General features: G+C 40.1%; 2 protein-coding genes across 5 annotated transcripts; one reads left to right on the forward strand and one right to left on the reverse strand.

Annotated features, from left to right (window-relative positions):
* Positions 1-9,655: 9,655 nt before the first annotated feature.
* On the forward strand, positions 9,656-14,767 carry LOC116385823 (uncharacterized). Of its 3 annotated transcripts, none has more exons than XM_031851569.1 (6): positions 9,656-9,686; positions 11,151-11,191; positions 11,395-11,727; positions 11,861-11,914; positions 12,942-13,100; positions 13,205-14,767. In XM_031851569.1, coding segments are annotated over exons 1-6 (633 nt in total). In that variant the 5' UTR covers positions 9,656-9,684; the 3' UTR covers positions 13,249-14,767. The 3 variants fall into 3 exon arrangements, 2 of the variants coding, with proteins under 2 accessions (XP_031707429.1, XP_031707428.1); XR_004212903.1 differs by having other exon boundaries at positions 9,657-9,686; positions 11,565-11,727; XM_031851568.1 differs by lacking the exon at positions 9,656-9,686 and having other exon boundaries at positions 9,713-11,191.
* Positions 14,768-15,192: 425 nt separating this feature from the next.
* LOC116385822 (uncharacterized) lies at positions 15,193-21,958 on the reverse strand. 2 transcript variants are annotated; one of them, XM_031851567.1, is made up of 10 exons: positions 21,757-21,958; positions 20,446-20,499; positions 19,594-19,730; positions 18,502-18,610; positions 18,080-18,118; positions 17,765-17,844; positions 17,566-17,656; positions 17,371-17,478; positions 16,506-16,694; positions 15,193-15,794 (listed from the first exon to the last, which is right to left on the reverse strand). In XM_031851567.1, the coding sequence occupies exons 1-10, from the start codon at positions 21,785-21,787 to the stop codon at positions 15,652-15,654; spliced, it is 981 nt and encodes a 326-aa protein (XP_031707427.1). In that variant the 5' UTR covers positions 21,788-21,958; the 3' UTR covers positions 15,193-15,651. The 2 variants fall into 2 exon arrangements, with proteins under 2 accessions (XP_031707427.1, XP_031707426.1); XM_031851566.1 differs by having other exon boundaries at positions 20,431-20,499.
* Between the last annotated feature and the right edge of the window lie 45 nt (positions 21,959-22,003).

Genomic DNA, 22,003 nt, shown 5'->3' on the forward strand with positions numbered 1-22,003 from the left:
GAGGCTTAAACGCTGCGTTCCACGCAAACGTTTTGACTTGGCAGGAAGCATAAGGCTTTACTTTCACTTCATATTACACGTTATTCATATAGATCCACTTCATCATAAACATTCAAACCATCAGTGTTTGTGCTGGTGAGCCATAACTAAATCATAAGCACCTTTCAGTTGTAAAAGTGTCTCAAATCATTTATGTTCTGGAGCAGATGATGAAACCATCATTTGTTTTTGGGGGCGTCAGTGAGCTGGTTTGGAACAAGTTGTATTTTTTATCTTTTAAAAAAGCAGAAGTCTCTCCTTGTGACTCATTTAAAGTCAAATGTTTTCACCCACGTACATCATTTCTTCACGTCTGGGCTCAAGTAAACATAGGACACAAAGTAAGGACATTAGTGTTTGGTAGATTATTTCTTTATTGTAACAATGCTTCTTGGCAATAAGTCTCATACCGTTGGAAAGCTGGTTTATTTCCCTTTTAAATGGGGCCACATTCATAAGGAACATGCATTTATGGGATGAGCAGCAGAGCTGAGCATGTGGGTTGCGGCCATGAAAAATTTGGCAAATCTTCTCTGCCAATGCCAATTATTACCTAACTCCACGGTTCCCTTCAGCTCTACGGAGCATTCATCAACTTCACTGTTGAGTCACAGAACTGCAATGATGTGAACCTGACAGTAATATTTATATTTCATAAACTCAAACACTTCTGACACGACATCTGTTATGTTTCTGCTGATTTCCATGATGTGAACTTTTTACTATCATGAACGTGAATCTACTCCGGATCATGTGACCTTCATCAAGTTGAAACGAGCACTTTAAGACTAAAATACTCCTGCATGAGGTCCATGATCTGTCCGCTCAAAGCAGGACATGTGGATATATAATCTACCTTTTCTTTCTTTCCAGAATGGGGAATGTGGAACGATGCAAGCTGCCAGGAGAAGAGAGACTTTGTGTGCACGATGAAAACTTGATCATCACCAGCTGATGTTTGCTTTCACATGTTCAATCATCTGATCAGCTGAGCTGCAGGAGGACCAGTCTGGTTCATGATAACCTGTAAACACACGCTCTGAACTTTACTGCAGTAAACGCTTCAGCATTCATCCTCCAGCGTCTCCTTTCATTTGTTCACGTTCAGCAGTACGAGTGTAGAAATCTTGTTCAACTTCTTCCAGACTCGTTTCTTTTTGACACAACTGGTGAAACAACAGTCCTGCAGCAGACGTCATGGTGTCAGCATTCTGTGCTCACGAACCTCTTTTCTAAATGTCTCTACCAACCAATGAATCCCATGAAAACACCAAATCCAACAACGAATAGATTCCAATAAATATCGACTTAACGAAAGCTTGAGATGTTGTCCCTGAAGACCTCTAATCTGATGATATCCAGTCAGATGAATCCTCCAACAACCCTTTTGTATTTCGTAATGTCATTATGACATTTGTTCTTGAGATTGATGATTTGTTCAGTGTTCATGCTGTAATGTTAAACTACCCAACAGTGTAAAGAGGTTGAATTAGCAGAACGTTAAACATCTACACCAGGGGTCACCAATAGGCGGTTCCGGACCCAAACGCCGTTGTATGTGGACCCGGACCTAAAACCGATAGTTGATCATAAAGAAATTCGAACAGAGCGCTTCTAATTTTACCGGCACAGCTTCTCCAGCCTGTACGGTACTCGATCAGCTGTCCAGGAAACAGACAGACGGATTACATGTGTTGTAAATCATATGTGTGTGTATTCCTATAAACGCCTCAACTCCAGTGACATTTACAGACACACGGGAGACGAGAGACCCAACAGTCAGAGAAGTACGTGAGTCAGAGAAGTTATTTCACATGATGTTCTCTAAGAAGAGAAATGTGACCAGAGAGACCTGAGACACCAGAGAGACCAGAGAGACCTGAGAGACCAGAGAGACCAGAGACACCAGAGACACCAGAGAGACCAGAGACACCAGAGAGACCTGAGACACCAGAGAGACCAGACTCTTTAACCAGGAATGTACAGACTCGTATATCTTCATTCTTCCTACAGGCAGTTCAAAACCAGTACGTCTCATACGTTCAGAGACCACGGAGTGAGTTTAGAAGCGGTAATGTGAAGCGTCTCTACGAGACAAAGCACACACTGAAATCTGAAATGAAGGTACAAAAAATAAACGATCTAAGAGCCCAAAATGATCAGAATCCTAACACATGAATTCACTGACCAACAATGACGTCAACAGAGAGAATAGAGCTGAAACAATCTGTTTAATAACCACACATAAGGTCCCTTATTAGAAGATGAGCATAATGTGGACATCGTGGCTTTTTTGATTGACTACTTCACACCTCACAATGTAAAGCTGCAGGACAAAGACAATTCAGTTCAATTCATTCTTCTAAAATGAAGTACTTTATTTTAAGAGTCACATTTTTCAAAAGCTTTCTGATATGTATTGAATTGTTTAATTCAGCCAACATGTTACTTGAAATAAGAGAATGTGGCACATTGAGGTGGAGACTGAAGTGTTGATTAATGTGCACTGTCCCGGTAAATCAAGAAATAAATATACAAAGTGGGAGACAAAACGTATTGTTGGACACAATGTTGAGGTTTAAACCAACAAGTGGATTTACTTTGACACAACCTCCAGCAGCACTGCAGTAGAGACCGTTACTGCTTAAAGAACTTCTCACATTCTTGTAGATTAGACGTCTATGAGGACAAAATCAAAAGCTTGCTCCAAGTCAATATGTATAGGACTCAATTCAGCATTGGATTTGGTGGTTCATGAGGTTTATTGAAATTAAGTGACAAACTGAAAATTATTATTTATTGATAAGGCTAGTGGACACAGAACGCTTTCACCAGGAAATCTGCTGCAGGACAGTTTGTCCACAAACATGTTTAAAAGAAGTGAAAAAGGTTTTCTACAATCATGATGCTAAAAATCAACAAATAAAAGGAGCCGCTGCGTTGACGCTGATAGATTGGGATGGAAGGTAAACAGTGTTGGGTGTTTAGCTGTAGGTCTGTGTGAAAGCCTGCTGCGCCCTCTTGTGGTTGAACTGAGTGGATCTGTTCACGAGGAGACGACTCATGAAGAACAGTCGTATAAATAGCGCGTGTAGAGTGATACAGTAACCGCTGTCTCTGTCCGTGGTTCTGAACTCACACAGACCACCACTGAGCCGTCATATTGATTCTTATCTTATTATCTATACGAGTATTTAATCAGCGAAAAGTAACACTGGTGGAAGTATTTAGATCCTTTTACTTCATTAAAAGTACTAATACCATTCTGTAGAAAAAAGAAAGTAAAATCCATGTACTCAAAACCTTACTTATTAATACTTAGTAACACAATAGTTCCCCTGAAAGGTAGTGGAGTAGAACTATAAAGTTATTTAAACGGGAAATACTTAAAGTACAAGTACTTCAAAATTTGTACAATAAATGAGTAGTTACATTCTACCACTAAAGAGTACACAAAGTACATTAATAAACTGTCCACTTTGACGAGAACGTTACTGCATGACGGTAGTGGTTCATGTAGCTCTATTATTATATGTAAATTGTCATTTATGGTTTTTCGGCTTTTGTTCTTTGAGGACGCCTGTTACGTGCCGTGTTGTGTGTGTGCTCTCCCTCTGTTTTCCCTCAGTGTCTTCTCGGGTGCCACCCTCTGTCCGGATGCAAGCTGCAGCGGCTGATTGGATGCGGCTGCGGACAATCGCGATTAGCGGTGGATAAGAGGAGAGGAGCTCCTGAAGGACAACCTCTTGGGCAGACCAGTCGTGAGGCTGTGCGGGTGAGTCGGTGTGGAGCTGACAACCCTTGGGCCGAACCTGCAGCTGAGACGCTGAGAGGAGTGTGCTGTGGATCACTCCGGGTACAGCCGTGTGGGCTGGTGTCGCCATTGTATTTATCACTTTGTGTCGCCCTGTGTTTGTCAGAGGGTAGTTTTCTTTTGCTGCCGTGCGAGCTACTAGCTATTTATCCAATAAACCATCCTTTATTAAAGCCTCTTCAGAACTCACTCTCTCTTTCCCCGGGAAAATTAACAGTTACTCCCCACATCCCTTAGATGTCAAAAAGGGGAACGTAACAACGCCGCTGGTTGTTTTAGAAAACAAAACTGTAGTTTAAGCTCACTGTGTTTAATCCTGTCTGTTACTCACCGTCTTTCATCCATCGTCAGGATTATAACTCTCTGAGTCCAAAGGAACTTTCAAACAATGTGCTGATCTTTCATTATTTTCATAGTCATAATGTATATTAGTGAGAATCATGAGGATATTAATGGACAGACAGAATCATCATGTTTCATCTTATTTTTATTTATTCATTTTGAACAAATACAATGAACAGGAAATATAGAAAACTGTCAGACCTGGAGACAGGTTCTCATGAAAATCAAAAAATAGGAAATTAATTTAAACTGACACCATGAGAGGAATCACTTCAGTTTATTTCATTTAAAGTTCCCCTATCTGACACGCTGACATGCTGACATTGGCAGAATGTTGAGTGCAGGAATCAAACTCAGTTCTTGAGGTTTGTGAGGCTTCAGTGTTATCGGCACATAACCGTGGTCAGCTACTACACCGATGTGCACCAAATATCACCAGACCACTCACAGTTTACTTGATGTCTGTTCTCCTGTATGACAGTAGACTATTTAATAATCATGTATTTATGGTTTAACTTCCATATTATTCAGATATAATTCTCATGTATTAGTTTTCTGTCTAGACGGGATTACTGGCTCAGTCCCTCTCAAACTAGAACACATTTAAAAGATCAACCAGCAGGTTAGAGTCTATGAACCAGAAACACACAGACATGGATTTCACTGTAGGTCTGACAGATGTAATTATCACAACCATCACATGTAAAGAATAAAACATCTGCTGACGTTTGGTCCACATTCAGTCAGCGAATAATATATCTTCGTACATCTTTTCATGCTTCATACAGACATACTTACAGACTAAGGTCTCTCAAGGCTACCAAACGGAAGAAGTAAAACGAAGCAGCGTGTCTTCTCATTAGAATCTAAAAACAACGAGGCACTAACTGTTGTTGTTGTAACTCGTAGCTCTGAATAGCATTTACGGCTAACTGGCTTGGCCGCTGGGCTGATGACGCCGCTGGTCACGGCGCTCGCTAATCGGTCCAACAGCTGCTTCCTCCACAGAAATGCAGACTTTACTGCACAACAGCTGCTAGCTGTTGTGCTAGCAGCAACGCTTGAAATTAGTTATCCATGTTGAAATGAATTACTGGTCGCCCTGGCTGTTTGTTTTCTTCCAGGTACGGGTCACGTGATAGTGAGTGTGACGAATCAGGGACGGAGACGTCATGGCTGCTAATAACCAATCCAGTAGCGAACACGGGTGTGGGCTCATATTTTCTAACACACATCCGACCGTCCACACGCAAACGCAACCCCGGAGTTTTCAAATACCTCCAACCTCGGGGGAGTTTTCAGACTCCTCTGTTTAGGGTGCTCCAAAACTCCGGCGTAGTGTGGCCGCTCAGTGTAAACGTAGCAAATACGGAGTAAAAACGGAGTAATGTGGACATGGCCTAGCACACTTCAACATGACTCTAGTTATTGTTACAATCATGCACCTTGTTCATACCTTTGTGTCTCTAAAGCTCAGCATCAGTAAACATCTCCAGGTGGAGTTTAAAGGCTCTCATGTTAACGTTGTCAGTTTGTCTGCTCCTCACTCTCCCTCTCTGTCTCCTCAACAGCACCATTAGTAGTGAATGTGACACAGAGCTCCTATCAGGCAGTGGAGAACCACGACATCACTCTGGAATGGACCTTCACCACCAGAACAGACGGTTCCCTCAAGTCCTTTAATATCATCTGTGAGATGTTAACTGATGTCACATTCTTCATCGTGTTTCATCTTCATGAAGGTGTCGAGGTTCCAGAGTCTCGGCATGAACGGTTTGCAGGACGAGTCCAGTTTGACAAAGATGTCCTCAGAGAAGGACGACTCAGACTCCACATGTCCAGACTCAGGACTGCTGACTCAGGTGTTTACCAGTGTGATGTGTTCACAGGTCATGATGAGAGATCAAAGAGATGTCACCTCAACGTCACAGGTGAGTTGATCCAGCAGAAGTTTCCTGGACTAAAAAGAACCTGATTATTGTCGATACACTTCCTTCTTACAGGATCTGTGAAATATGTTCCAGTTTAATCTGTTGAGGACGTTTAGTTCATGTTGTAGTGAGATGTTGTTTCTTCTCATCAATGACTCAGACTTGTTTGGTCTCTTTACAGCAGAGAGGGATCGGCCCAAACCTGAGAGAGATCCTTCAACGACAGGAAGTCCATCACAAGCAGAGAGACGGAGATGGATCGGCCTCTACTGTGTAGTGGGACTGATAGAAGGAATTCTGCTGGTTTATTGTCGTTTCTATCACTATCTCCTTCAACAACAAGATTCAATGAGTCACCCTCTCTGCTGAAAGGACTAAATTAATTAAATCCTCTGCGAGCTTCTGTTAATGCCACCGTTAAAGACGACTCGGACTTTATGTGTCCACACTTCTGTGAAGTGACCAAAACTTAGTCTTGAGTCCGTTAGTATTGTGGACTAAAGAAATATATGGATTGTTGTTTTCACTTAGACGCCATCTGGTAGTAAAAGCAAAAGCTATAGCGTCCTAAAGATGAGAGACGATGGAGAACGAGCAGGGAACAGACCAGGTTTGTCTGTAGTCCTGTAGTGATGAAGTCCATGGGCAGTGGTGGAATGTAGCTGAGTCAACATTTCATGGTTGAAAATGGCTCAAAACGCCATCGACTGAAAATATTCTGCATTGTTATGACTTTAACTGCACAGCAGCATATCAAGTTGTGATATTACTCTAATTTTACCAGCTGCAACATTAGTGAGTTAGTTAGTCTGCATAATGAGTCCGTTTACTTCTGCTACTTCAAGTGAATTTAGATTTATGTCATTTTTTATACTTTAGTATTTTAACTCGAGTAAGATTTTGAATTCATTACTTTAACTTGTAAAAGTATTTCTACATTATAGTACTTTTACTAAAAGGGGATCAACGCCAAATCCGGAGCATTGCTATTGCCTCTCAGTGGCTCTCAACATGGCCCCGGCTGAGCCGTCACCATGGTGAGCTAGCAAGAGGGGCACAATCGCATCCACTAAATGTCACTTTATCTACAAAGCCAGGAGAAGCTCTGTTTACAACACACACAGAGGGAGATCCATAATGTACACCATGTTTACCATCTTTATTTAGCGTGTTAGCATGCTAATATGAGCTAATTAGCAGCTGAAGCTCATTAGTTTTGCAGGTATTACATATTTTCTGTTGTTGCAAAAAACATCTGTATTTTAATTGTGTCTGTCAATTATTTTGTGCATTATTTAATCCTTGAGGCCTTGTTTGCAATATATGTAATACATTCTTCATATTTTTTATGATCTGATTCTGTTGTAAAAGGTAACTTAAATGAACTTGTTGCATCTCTACTCGACGATTTGTTCTTTAAGAATTAAGAAATAAATGACTTTAAGTTCATGAATAAGTTCTAATCACATTCTACAAACACATTCAATCTGATGAAAGCATTTGATTTTATTTCATCTAATTATAAGTGTCTAAACTCTACAAAGGAGTCACCATGTTGTTACCTTTCTTCTCCACTAGGTGTCACTAACGGCTCATTAGAATACAGCCGGATATTTGAACCCGTTTGTTTTTAACAGTGGAGATGTTCTGTGTGTTCAGACAGGAAGAACTCAGTTCACTTCAAAACTAAAACTAGAGTTGTACAATAACGTCACAAACTCAAAGCAGTCAGCGACTTTTACAGTTTAATCTGTTGTTGAGGTAATAGATGCATCGCATCACTGTTGCGTACAGTAGAGACATTACCGTTGTTAACAGACATCCTAATTAATTGAGAAACTGCAGTGATATCTGTTGTTATTACTATTGGCCTTGTCCGCTACATGAGACGGACCAGAAGTAGATCGGCCTTCTTTCAAAAAGTTACTAAAACAAATGTTCCTGAATGTCATGTGGATGTCATTCTAGTTAGTGTTGTTTAGGATTTTCTTTTTTTGTGATTGTTTTTACTATTATTTTAGTTGTTTTGTTTTTGACAGTTTTGCATTTGTTTTAACTGTCGGCCATTATTGTTCCATATACAGGACGATTTTACTTATTTTCTGATCTTTACATTTTGCTACTTCTGTCTTTTCTTGTTTTATTTTCATGTTGTTGACACTGTTTGATTTTAAGTATTTTCTTATTGTTTTTGTGTGGACCTCAGGGAGACTGGAGACTATTGAAGCTAAAATTAAAAATAAATCTCTGCAGAGCTGATCTGCAAACATATAACACACTCAATACCAATCTCAGTACAGCTAATATACATGTGACTTACCACATGGTTCAGATGTCATCAAGACATTTTCCGCTTCAAACACATGACAAAAAACATTTACTGGCAGAGAGGCGAGGGAAGTTTGTTCCAAAAGCAGGAAACGTGCATCTAACGTCTCGCTCTCCTTAATGTTTCCTTTGTGTCCCCACTTGTCCTCGTGTCTTCAGGGTCCCCGCTTCGCCCCTCTGTGTACGTTTTGAGTGTGTGTGTGTGTCTCGTTCCCGTCTTGCCACCCACGTGGGCCCTACCCACCAGCGCACCTGCCTTCAATCAGCTCATCACCTCACAGTTTATCAACCCCGGCTCTCCTCCCTCTCCTCACCAGATCTTTGTTCCTGCGCTCAAGCGTCTAGCTTTCCGTATCTTTCCGTATCTTTCCATATCTTTCCGTGTGTTCTTGTCACCCGAGACATTCTCCCCATTCCACCGTAAGTCAAGCAGATGAACTGACCATCACTCAGTCGTGTTTGTGTTCTTACCAAAGGGTTTAAATTGTATTTGCAGTATTAATAGCTTATATTGTAAGATCAATACTTGGTGTCCATGTATTGTCTTTTTCCCCAAAACCTAATTTAAAGCAATGTTATGTTTTGAACATATAGTTTTTTCAATCGCATGTAAATGTGTGATGTTTTGGTGGTAGTTGAGTTTAAGGGGGGAAACCTGAAATTTGAAAGATGTGGTCATTTAGTGTCAAAGAAATAGAAAGAGGTCCAACGTTTAGTCCACATTGGCCCAGTCCCAATGTCCCCCCTAAAGCCTCAAACCCTGAACCCTCAAGGACTTACTGACGTCACCTGGTGAGTGGTTGAGTGTGAGAGACTGTGAGGCCTTGAGATGGTATGAATAGGAATGGGACAGCACTTTGCTGCAACATATCACGTTACCATGAAAACAACAATAAATATGATGTATAATTGTGTGTATTTATTTTATACTTTGTACTCCCTGATGTGAACGTCTTCAGGCTCTTTCCTCACAAGATGAGGTAACTTCATATCATCTATTTACTCATTTTTGTCAAAACAGCTTCAATGACAAAATCAAATATCAAGTCCGTGAGTCCGCAAGGGGAACATTGGGTTTGGGCCATTGACTGGGGTCAGGTGACAGTCTCTTCTGTCCTTCCTTATTCTGAATTTCTCTGCTAAACTCCTCCTCCAGTGTACTTAAGAGACGAGAGGACAGAAAACATTTAGACTGATATTCATCGACTTTGACTTCATCCTTCTTTCTAAATGTAAGTGCACATTTTTCAAACCAAAGTTTGTTTACAGCGCTGGTGTTCATTGTTGCTGCTGACGTAATGTGATAATAGAACGTTGACATTTTATGATCAACACAGAAAAGGATATTGTTTATTTTAAGTGAAAAGTCAGATTATTCAATGTGTTGCATTCTTAGTAAACTCTTTATAAACAACTAAGCTACAACCTTTGTTAGGTATATGGAGATATACAATCTACAAATGATTAAATATAAACCATTTTTACTTTATTATGGACCATAATAATTCATTGTGGGGTGAAATGTTTCTCCAACAAGTTATTCCAATGAATTGTCATCAGACGTTTCTCATATTGTGCTTTCTATCAAAGACTTGTACGGGTTCTCTGCTATCACTATATATTCATGCAGAACTGTGACTGTGGTTTTGTGCTCACAGCATTACAAATAAATATATGAAAGTTCACCAACTGTTTCTCTGGATGGGCCGCAGACCTCAGAGAGAAAGTAGAGACTAAACCTTTTTTTTGGTCCCAGTGTATTTTTTTTTACTTTAATCCCCGATATTTAGTAGTTTTAGTTGCTTGGAAAGAGACTCAGTCAAAGCAGTTATTTTTTAATTGATGGATTAAATGTAGACTCTTTTCTGGGGGTTTGAGAAGCATTTTAACATCACGCAAGATTATAATAATGTTAGTCACTGTCTCTTAACTTTTAACTTGTCTTGTTCTGTGTTTTCTCTCTGTAACTATGTGTTGCTGCCTGTCTTGGCCAGGTCTCCCTTGAAAAAGAGATTTTTAATCTCAATGGGACTCACCTGGTTAAATAATTTTAAAAGGAAGTAAATGGACAAAAGTTTCATTTCTTTTTTTGTGGGGGAAAATGTCAGCTGACTGAAGGATTATAGTCACATGTGTCATTTACAGGCTGGTAGAGTTTCATACTGACAAAACAATCAGACAAGACTTTGGCAGCACAGCTTTTGACAGAGCCAGGCTAGCATTTCCCAGTCTTTATGCTAAGCTAAGCTACACTCCAACTTAAGCTCCATACTTAACACACGGACATGAAATCTAAATATTTGATCATTGTGGAGGCCCAGTTCTGCAATGTGATGCAAATTAATATCTTGTAAGTCACAGAAATGACAAAAGAATCATAAAAATTACTTTATTTTCGTGTCATGCACTTAACACCCCCAAACCTCACGGGACGTCACACCTAGTATCTCCAAATAACGACAATCGGGTCAGAACGCTGAGAAGGTTTCTCCATATTTTGAGATGCTGCGTAATTATTTCAAGAACGTTTCTCACTATAATGACTTACAGCGTTTTTTATCACAACCAATGTAAATATATTTGAATCATCAGCATACATTTAAAGCCTTGACAGAAAACCAGACTTGTAATGAGGTTAAATTTGTAAATTTGGGATAAAAGTGACCCACCAATCTGAAAACTATGTCTCCTCTCAGGGAGATGATCTACTGGGTTGTGCTGATCTCTTGTGCCAGTGGTAAATTATATTTTGTTTTATTTAAACTTTCTTTGCGGGGTTAATCTCTCAATATTTATTAATGTAAACTGTGTCTCACTTTCCCAATTTGACCATTCCTTGTGATTTATTTATTTTATGTTTTGTATTTTATGGTAGATGTGAAGCACCTTGAAATGAAGCCTTCTCTACTGGCTCTCTCTCTCTCTCTTTCTCTTCTACAGGGTTGAATGTGGAGGGGGGTTCTTCAATCTTCTATCGGGGAGAGAAGAGTAAAAACATCACAATAAAATGGGACAGTCAGATCAAACCTAACATTTCTTCCACCAACCTGCTTTGTGTTTTCCAGTCAGAGAGAAACAGGGTTTTATATTGTATGCTTGCCGGTGTCGAGGTTTCAGGGTCTCAGGATGGACAGTTTGTAGGACGAGTCCAGTGTAAGAAAGACGTCCTCAGAGAAGGACGACTCAGACTTCATATGGCCAGACTCAGGACGGACGACTCTGGAAATTATTGGTGTAACTTAACCACAATTTTTGGCGAGACCATGGCGAGAGGTAAAGTGACTCAGCAGAAATTTGCCTTACTCGCTAATTTCAATTTTACAAAGTGCTTTTTGGTTAAAAGGAAGAAACACTATTTGTTTTCATGGCAAACTGATTGATATGCTAATATATATTTCCTCCACAGTAACATTTGTTCTGAATGTAACCACAACAAAGTCCGGACTGGAAACTAGTGAAGGTAAGTCAAGACTCACTTACACCTCTGTGGCCATTTACTCATTCTCACCCACACATTCATCTGAATTATTAACAAAAATAAAACAGGAAGGCCATTAACGTCTCAATAACAATCAGGTTAGTAAACTTTTTGGGCGGTTAATGAAACAGAAACTTCCACAGTGCAATATTAGTAATAGCTTACAGGTAATAGTTTGATCTGTGGATTCACATTAAAAACAGTTTGTTTAAAAGTCGGACATTTCAGCATCCTTTAACTAATATTTATAAGCGAAATATGGGAACATTTCCTCCTGATATTAAGTGATGAGATAATGAAAGTAATAGTTTAATGAACATTAATCTCCAAACATCAAATTACAACTCATTTAAATTGTCACATAAATATCGACCATGACGTTACGACACATGAGGTCACAGCCGGCCTAAACTACACTAATAAGGTACATTCATGTTTCATGTCAACAGAAATATTCTAAATATCCAGGATTTTATTGCACAATAATATGTGCATTTATTGCAGCACTTCTGAGTATCACGGATTTGATAAATAATGCTTTTGCTTGTTGGACTTTTCTTTGCACATTCATGAGATACAAACGATATAAACCAGCGTTATAACGTCCGGCTGATGTCATTTTTTGCAAACCATCACATGTCACTGAACTGTTGCTGAGTTTACTGTAAAGCCTTGACCGCTTCCTTTTTTCCCGTAACACAGAGAGAAAGCCCCAAAGCTTCACAAGGCTTCATCACGAGATAGGGCATTCGTTACATTCATGTGGCGTTGGAATAATTGGAAAAATTAGATTCCGAATTTGGCAGACCAAAGTAAATGTTGATGGCTCCGAGCGACGAAATACAAAACCCCTTCTGTGTAGCGTCCATGATGTTTCCACAATGAACTCATGAACACAAAGAACGACTTCACAACTAATGGAAAATCTAGTCTCTCCAGTTCTCATTTTCTTAAGATGGTGTGACTTGGTGTTCATGGTTGTGGTCTTTACTGTACTGTCTTCCTGCAGGAACAAAGACCCAACCAGGAGGCCCAAAGAGAGGACAAGATAAATACTACAATCGGATGGTTGAACTGGGTTCGGGAGTTGCAGGAGTTGCAGTCGTATTCCTTTTCTTTCTATTTGGTTTGGTTATTTCAACTGTAAGATCAGGAGGTCAACAACAAGGTTTGTCTACTTTTCCTCTTTGTTTTCGTGGAATATTTGTGTGTATTTTGATTTGTGTCTGCTAAAGCTTCGTGTTTCATGATTGTCTCATTTCAATCACACAGATCCAGACCAACATGAAACTTCGACAGAAATGGTTATTGCTTGATTGAGCTGAATAAGTGACATCCCCAAACTGCCTCAGATGTGAACGGACATTTGGCAGCATGGCGAGTACTCGCCCTGCCTCACATGATTTAAGATGAGTCCAAACTGCGAGAAGATGCAGTCGACTTGGCGGATAAAAAGCTGACTGCACTATTTATGTTCCTTTTCTAACTAACTCGTACTACAGCTTATCAAACTGGTAACAGCTATATGTAGACACACATGAGCAACTTGTGAGGACAAAACATGATTCCAAATGCTGTACTCGGGAAAGCTAATATCCAAGAGAGTCTCTCCGATACTTGGTGGACTTCAGACTGCTTTGGGAGGAAAAAAGGTGAATCTAGGATTAATTATGATTGGTTCAAAGTCTGTGCATGTCACAACATGTTATGTTTGGCTCAAACTGCCCCTTTGGTCCCCGTCTGAACTCACTCTCCAAACACACCAATTTCCATCCAGCCACCAGATGGCATCAGACTTTCCCACCAGATTCCTACACCCACCTGTTACTCTCTCCCAAACTGACCCTTGGCTAAGCCCCCCCCCCTACATTACCATGGAGCCCACACTGTAACTAACTGCAGTACCTAAAAAAATTTAAAAGCAATCTTTTAGAGAGAAGCAGACAAAAATGTCTACAATATGTGTTTGAAGAGTATATCCCGGATGAAAACAGGTTAAAAAGATAAAGATGGAAGCTACAGATCACAGTGTAAAAGTGAACACCACATGACCTGATGATCAAGACATAAGACAATGATATTAACGAACAATGCAGTTCCTGGAAAGCTGAGTAGGTCTTTAAACATTGCTAAAATTATTAAAAAGCAAAAGCAGATTGTGTATATATTCAGTACACTTTCAGTAGGTAGCAAGGAATAGACGTGCTAACGCTAGTAAATTATGTGCTAACGTACTCTGCTAGCGTTAGCTCCACAGGTTTTTAGGTAGAAGCGTAATGTTTTAAAAACTTATCTCCCCGGGTAATGAGCATGTTGTAATAATTACATAACGTAATAATACACAACCAGGACGAGCTCCAAATCCTATAAACCAGCCTGAAAATGAAGATCATCTGAAACCATTGCACAAGAGTCTATGGAGCAGAGACCCCCCACAGTATTTATACCAGCCCAGCTTCACCTGCTCTTTGCCAGATCCACCTGAGCCTGAACCTGCCCCGTTCCTATCAACAGGTGGATTCTCTGCCTCTTCAGTATTCAGTTTCCTGTAAGAATGTTTATTATCGTGAACCATTAAATCACTGAACTGTTCCAGTCTGCCTGTTTCTTTATCTTGCTGCTACACAACTGTTGACAGTCTAACTGCGGTTTGTGAAATATTGATTTGTGTACAGGGACACAAATTTTTTTAAAAATGTCGATTCACTAAGCATGTTTTTCAAAGTAACGTTAGCCTTAGGCGCCAAAACGATTGATATTTGCTGCACCCTTAATTACATCATTGCTGTCTCACATATAAAATATTCCAGATCAATGTCGACTGGTGGATCATCCATCGTAAATAGTTTTACCACTGGCCCCACCCTGCGAGGTACCGCTCGGCCCGAAAACTTTATATTGTGATGACCTCACTGATTTATGAAAAAAAAAATAGTTTTATTGCTTTTCTTAGCTGAAGGGAAGATGTATAGATTTAAAACCTCCATGGATCAAAACATCTAAATAGGAAGAGTCCAAATGTACCTTATTTGCAGTTTTGCAGATGTCTCTTTCATAATGGTGGTCTCATGATCAAGGCTGACAAGAGGCGCAGTATCAGTCTTATTATACGTGGTTGTACTACTTTTCACTTTGCATTGTGGGATACTTTGAGTCCATTTGGGTAAAATACAGTTTACAGTCCTATAAAATGGTGAACCCCCCCCTGTGTGTATAGTGTGGACTCTTTAGTGCGTATTGATTGAAACAGACACAGCCAGTAGAAATACAAGATGTTTAATAGCTTGATAACAACATATGTTTGTAGTTTGAGAAAACAGTGCTTACAGCAAATAATCCACAGCTCTCCATTACAAAAAGCCTAATTCATTTTTAAGAGCCAGCGTTAATAAAACAACAGGTTACTGCTGAAGGCACCAGCTAAAATCGCTGAGTCATCTGGCTACTCATTGGCTTAGCTAGTGGTTAGTTCAGGTTAACTGAGCTAACTCTTGTTTGACAGTTATGTGCCAAAGTAACTTCCATTATAGATATAAACCCATTATCAGGATGTGCTGAATCCATCCACACAACCCAGAACATGAAGCGTAAGCGAGCTCTTTCTGTTTCCAGCTTGGTGGTTCACATTTATACGCTCTTCACTGGCAAATAAAAGACCGAAACACTTGAAGACCTTTTTACAGCCACAGTCGTGACCTCCATGTTGAGCTGTGGGGTCGTCATTGGAGGTGCAAAGATGAGGAAGAGGAGGAGAAGGAGAAGGGGAGGACAGAAGAAGAAGCTTCCGGAGAGATGAGGAGCTGATCGCACAACGCCGTCTCATCAAGGTTTATTTCAACAAACGGGTCACTGGAGCAAACCGCTAAAGAAAAGGAGAAGGGGATAAAAAAGTACATGACATTTTAGATTTAGATATATTTTCACAAAATATTCAGCAAAATGCACTTTTATTCTCTCTTGCTGGGAGTTAAAAGCTGTTTGATATCTGCTAATAGATTCATTTAGCTTAGCTTAGCACCAAAAAGAAGACTATAATTAGCTGGCCTAGACCCATCAGAGGTACCGTCTAACAACTCCAAGCTAGTTCCCAATTTAATAAGACGCAAAATGTTTGAGAGCTGTTTTAAGTAAAAGAAAATTCTCGCTATTTTTCAATTTTGCAGCCAGCAGGTTCCTCCTCCTCACATTGTGCCGAGGAAACACGATAAGACTACAAACAAGAGGCGGGAGTGAACAAACTATTAACAATTCAAATTACTAATCTGTGAAAAACAAAACAGCAGAAACTGAAATTGAATGCAGCGCAAACGTTTTTGAGTATACTCTTTGGCGTACCTCATACCGTATATTAAACGTTAACAAGGTGGTTTACAACCACATTTTGTTCATTTGTGCACATATTGTTATTATATCCATGACACCTGCCCGGCTCCTGTCCTTTAAGGGTCAATCCACCAATCATGAACATGACGTTCAGTATACTCAAACAAATACTACTCTAGGCCTACTAATACTGCTGTGTGCTGGTTTTTGTATTGGTATTTTGTGTTTGTATGTATTTTAAGTATCTTACACGGGTTGTTGTTGTTCTCGTTCTGCTGGTCCTCCCCAACAGCATCGAAGAACATGTTGATACAGCTCATTGGGCTGGGTGGCTTGTCCACCGGGCCGTCGCTCAGCGAGGGACTGTAGTTACTGGTGTTACTGGTGTTACTGGTGGGCGACGTCTCCGTACCGTTTGCATCTGGCTGTTCCTGTGGAGCTGGAGCGAGCAGAAGGAGAGAAGGAAAGGTAAGACGGGAATGTTTTCTGAGTGCACCAGAGAATATTTAATATATTTAATATATATTTAATATATATATTTATATTTATAATACCAGAGAACACCATTATTGGCGTCTTCTATTTCTTCCCTTTGTCATCTGTTCTATTTACTACCTGAGAACCTTATTTCTTGATGTCATCTTGCGATCTACATTACCTCGACTCTGTGACAAAAGTCTAAGTTTTTAATGGAGAGCTATTAAGAACAAACAGAGATTTGATCAGAGGCAAGATGCGTTGTTGATAACATGGAAACTAACACAGGAACAGGTGTTTGTGGTGAGGATGAGGCTTTTAACTTGACTTTAGTTTTCGAGAGTCATGGAGGGAAAAACATAAACGCATCCGAGAAACGTTTGATTTCCTCTTGTGGCAAACTGGGCTCGGTGCATCCATGCTAGATCCATAGTTTCCTGTTTCCTGTGATAATATGAACTGCTGGTGGTATTTTCATGGACTACACATTGATATCTATAACCTAGAGACTCATGTAGCCTGTGATGGATGACAGTTTAGCTCGTGTTTGGGTTTTCACCACATGGTTTGCTGTCGAAAGAGTTTTTAATGGTATTGGCTTCACAATGTTAAATATTGTAATATAGCATTTGATGTACCGCTCTCTCCATCGGAGCGCCGTTCCTCCGACGGCAGAGTTGTGCCGTTGGATACAGGAGGAGGTGAAAGGTCGCCGGTGGTCACTTGGTCTTTAGAAGATGGTCGCTCTGAAATACAACACACAACCCGAAGAACACGCGTCAGGACATGCTCATACACACTCATGTTACAGTCATTTAAAAACATCAACACACCCAGGTCGTCCAGGTAGACTGTTTCAAAGGTGCCGATGGGTTCGTTCAGATGGTTGGCGGGAGCCGGACGATGGAGGTCGAACGAGTACGTCTACACGAACAAATAAACGCAACGTCAGCGCTAACTGCTTAGCATTGAACGAGTGGATGTAAAATGTGTATTTTAAAGGAGATGTCATGAAAAACGTGGTTGTCTTACCCTGGAGACTCTCCTGAGGAAGTAGAGGATGGCACACAGAATAATGATCGCCAAGACGATCAATACGAGGATCACATAGCCTGCAGACAGAGACGGTTTCATTAGCTTTGAGGGTCTTTGTGCCACTTGTAGAGTTTATCTAATTACGTTTGGGCCTTTTTGAGTGTTTTACACCTTAAAAAGTAATTATATACATTATAATAAGTCAGTTTAATAGTAGTTGCAGGAGCATCAGTAGGGGGCAGAAGGATGAATAGAATAGAGGCTGGTTTACCCTGATTAATAATAGAAAAGGTAACAGTACAATAAACTTACCCCAGTTAAAGGATGAATGACCCGCGTCTTCAATTTTTACTAAAAGAAACAGACTTCTGGTTAACGTTCAGTAACTCAATCCAAACAGGTTCATGCCCCCTCGTGGAGAACATAAATAAATATAATATACAGACATAAACCTTTTCTTCCCCTCTCGATTAATCCATTAATCATTTCAGCTGTTAAATATCAGAAAACAGAAGTAAATAGATTCCCAGAGCCCAAAGTGATCTCTTCAGAGAGCTTGTTTTATCCAAACAATAAAAAGACCTGGGTGACATACCGGCTGTTATGTGACAGAGTGAGTGTTTGTGTGGCGGTTAGCAGTAACAGAGAGTGTGAGCATGTGATGGTTGTGGTTTGACACACAGGAAGACACACTGAGGCACAGCAGGCCTTCTGCATCCGCACCAGTCGGGTACCTGGTATGGCCTTCGTCATCAATTCTTTATCACCGTCATCACTGCAGTTGACAACAGCTGTTGTCGTCATAACCATGACGTCCGTACTGGATGTTTTTGCTTCTTGAGTCTGTAAAAGACGGTTAAAGCGTCACGTAACCGACCAGCTGACGTCTACTGTGTGAGTGACCACGCACGGGGTGAATTCATGTGAATTCAGCTTTTAATGTGTTGCATTTAAACCGTGGAGATGTTCTATTGCAGTGATGGAAGAAGTACTACCATGTACTCAAGTAAAAGTAGCAACACCTCACTGTTGAAATACTGCAGTACAACGTTTAGTAAAAGCATCAACATGTACTTAAAGCACTCATGCAGAATGGCCCATTTCAGAATAATATATATTTATTATCTTATTGTATTTTAGTGGTGCAGTTAAGATTTATCTTAATTGCTTTATAAAACATTATCTGCTGAGTAGATTGTGAATTTTCCCCCCAACGACCAACAATGTCTTATCATATTTATCTATAATAAAACATAATTAATCTGTTAAATATACTGTATCATTAATCTCAATCAAAGTAACTAAACTGTTTCCTGAGATGTAGTGGAGTAGACGTGGAAAGTAGCGAAATAGTAATATTCAATTAAAGTACTTGTACCTACAAATTGTTCAGCACTTGAGTAAATGTATTTAGTTACTTTCCAGCACTGTGGTATTGTTTCTTAGTAGTTTACAGTGTTTTTTAAGGACAGTGCTAGTGTTTGGGGTTATTTTAGCTCAATTTAAACACTCTGTATTACCCAAACATTTTCAGGAAAGGATAACTTTTTGTGTTTCATTTCCGAATGTTCCAGAAAGCAATTGTCTCCTTTTAGTTCCACGTGATTATCAACCATCAGAACAACTGGTCACCATTATGTATTCGTCTATTTTTCTCAGAGAAAGACAGAGAATAAAGGTTGAATAATGTCTTCAGCATGAAATAAACTCTAGTGTGGTACGACCTCCTCAGTAATGAGAAGATAACTTCAGGTTCCACTTTGATTGATTGAGTTGTTGTTGGGTGGTCACATGCTACAGGATGACGGGCTCAGGTTGGCTGTTACCGTAGAGCCTGATGGAGGCAGATCTGTTGTATTGGCTGATGGATCATTCTGAGGAGACGAGGAGGGCGGCGTGGTGCCGGTAGTCGTATTCTGACGTTCAGCTTGTAACAGGGGTGGGGTAGGGGTGAGTTCAGGCTCTGTATTAGACGTGAAAGACGCAAACAGAATCACACTTTGTGGCTCCGAGACCACCTCCCCTCACACAACACCGATACAGGATGTGGTGGGCCCTGTCCCCATGGCTGTGACTCAGAGACGGAGGGTGAAGGGACAACAGAAAAACAGTACAGAGCCCAACATGCTTAACACAGCACATGAAGTCACATCCAGATATTACCTGACAAGACATTCACATTTCAGGACTGCAGAGTACAATACATGGTGGTTCCTAAAGTGGTTCAAGACTCTATATAAGAAGGGAACCCATTGGTTTCTGGACTGCTGTTTTGATGTTTTGGCCCGTCACCACCCTTGTTTTCAGCTGTCACCATCATGTTTTTTGGGCCGTAGCCATCTTGGTGAGGGGGTGGAGCTAAGTACAAGCTAAGCTAATGCTGGCTTCACATTTCAGAACCAGAAGTTGCTGCCTGCTCAAGGACAAGCTAAGGCTGCCTTAAGACTTGTGTTTCTCACTTTAATATGTAATGTATATATTAATGTATATATATGTATGTTTAATATATAAAAACACTTGAACTGATCCCACACTCACAATCAGCGTGATGACATTACTAGTTTAAAACACTTTGGGAACCACTGCAATACAGAACTGTCCATGACGGACACGACCAACCCTGATCCACAATAAATCAGTTATCAAGTCCGTCGTCACTGTACCTTCCCTCCCCTCACCTGCAGCAACAGTAGATGTATTTTGGCCTCTGAAAATTGAAGAAATTGCTAGAACTGAAACAGAAAGAGAGAATGATGAGGGGAGGAACATAAACAACAAATGTGACTTTTAGATGATGTTTTACTTTGTACTGCAAACATTTGTATTCATATTAATTAACTACTCAGGTTCTGGCTAATGTAAGCTAAAGGAGCATCCGCTCTGAAACCTTCTGCACACATTCTCTGTTGCAGTTGACAGGTCAACTTGTTGAAGGTGCTAGTTTTACTTCACAGATCTGTTGATGCAACAAGTTTTCACACGTGTGAAGAAAGACAAACGTTGGTGTGAAAATGTGATCAGTGAAGTAAAGAAGAGCAGTAGAGAAGATAGATCTAAAGCATAATATAGTCACACTCTATTCTGCCTACGTTGACCTCTGCACTGTCTGTTGCTGCGTGATTTGAAAACTGGAGCTTGATCTTCTGTTGAGATCATTTGATTTATTTTATATTTTAATATGTAATGCATGAAATGCTTTATGCCCCATATAACATACTTCATATATACACAGTGTCTCATACTTTCTGTGGCAGAAGAAATCGGATTAATAAGAGTAATTAATTAATTAATTAACGATTGCTTGATGCCTCCCATCATTTTCAAAATAAATATATATACATATATATATATATTCAGATGTACTTAGTTTCATATTGAATAAGGAAGATCAATAAATTGGGCAATAATACCTGCATTATTTTGCACATTTTAGGCAGATTAAATGAGGCTGTGCTGTTGAGAAAAGTCAGGGAACATAAAGACAAAGTGACAGTAAAGACTAATTATGTGAAAATGGTTTAAAATTAATAATTGACTGTGTTTTGCTTTGTAATTTCCTGAAAGTTCACTTTTAGTCACTTAGTGTTAAGTTCGCCCTTGTATCGAAGCATTGGTGTGCTCCACATGACTTCCTGCATTATGTTCCCGAGTCCTTGAATGAACCTTAAAGTCATTCAAGGACATTCAAGAGTAGATTTGAGACTCAATCAAGGCCTTGAAAGTGCTGGTAAATTAAACGGATGGCAGCGGGAGCAGCTAGATTAGAGATTTCACAAGAACTTCTTGAATCGACACCATGAGCAGTGAAACCACGAGGCGTCTGCAGCGTCTGATTCAACAATCTGAACTCCAGCCTGGAGTCTGTGTGAGCGCAGGAGATCAGCGTACAAATGTAGTCGATATCAATAAATCAAAAAATAATTCTGTAAGATTTTGCTCTGAAAAGTGAACAAGAGTTTAACATCTGAGGCAGTTTGGTCTGAACTCACCGAGGAAGCAGAGGCGACTCCACGACTTCATCGTGGTGACGAATTTACTTCTCTCTCTAAAAATATCTTCTTAAAGATGGTGGAGGATCATCCACAAGGCTGTGGAGGGTCCTATTTTCTTTATTTTATTCCTTTTTCCACAAACTCTCTTCCTCTTCCTCTACGCTCACTTTTTAGTGAGCTTTCTGTTTTGTGATGTCTTTCTTCCTCTCTCTCTCTCTCTCTCTGTCTCTCTCTCTCTCTCTCT

This window comes from Anarrhichthys ocellatus, unplaced genomic scaffold, assembly GCF_004355925.1.
Source record: "Anarrhichthys ocellatus isolate YVR2014 unplaced genomic scaffold, GSC_Weel_1.0 scaffold11, whole genome shotgun sequence".
In the NCBI taxonomy this organism is placed as follows: Eukaryota; Metazoa; Chordata; class Actinopteri; order Perciformes; family Anarhichadidae; genus Anarrhichthys; species Anarrhichthys ocellatus.

Excerpts from the sequence above, each read along its gene's own strand:
- LOC116385823 (XM_031851568.1), top strand. The coding sequence starts at position 11,137 with ATGTCTCCTCTCAGGGAGATGATCTACTGGGTTGTGCTGATCTCTTGT. Across the intron at positions 11,728-11,860 it reads TGGCGAGACCATGGCGAGAG|TAACATTTGTTCTGAATGTA; the intron begins GTAAAGTGACTC and ends TTTCCTCCACAG. Across the intron at positions 13,101-13,204 it reads ATCAGGAGGTCAACAACAAG|ATCCAGACCAACATGAAACT; the intron begins GTTTGTCTACTT and ends TCAATCACACAG.
- LOC116385822 (XM_031851566.1), bottom strand. The coding sequence starts at position 21,787 with ATGAAGTCGTGGAGTCGCCTCTGCTTCCTCG. Across the intron at positions 19,731-20,430 it reads TGCAGGTGAGGGGAGGGAAG|AGCCTGAACTCACCCCTACC; the intron begins GTACAGTGACGA and ends CGTCTAATACAG. Across the intron at positions 18,611-19,593 it reads TGCCTCCATCAGGCTCTACG|ACTCAAGAAGCAAAAACATC; the intron begins GTAACAGCCAAC and ends CGTCTTTTACAG.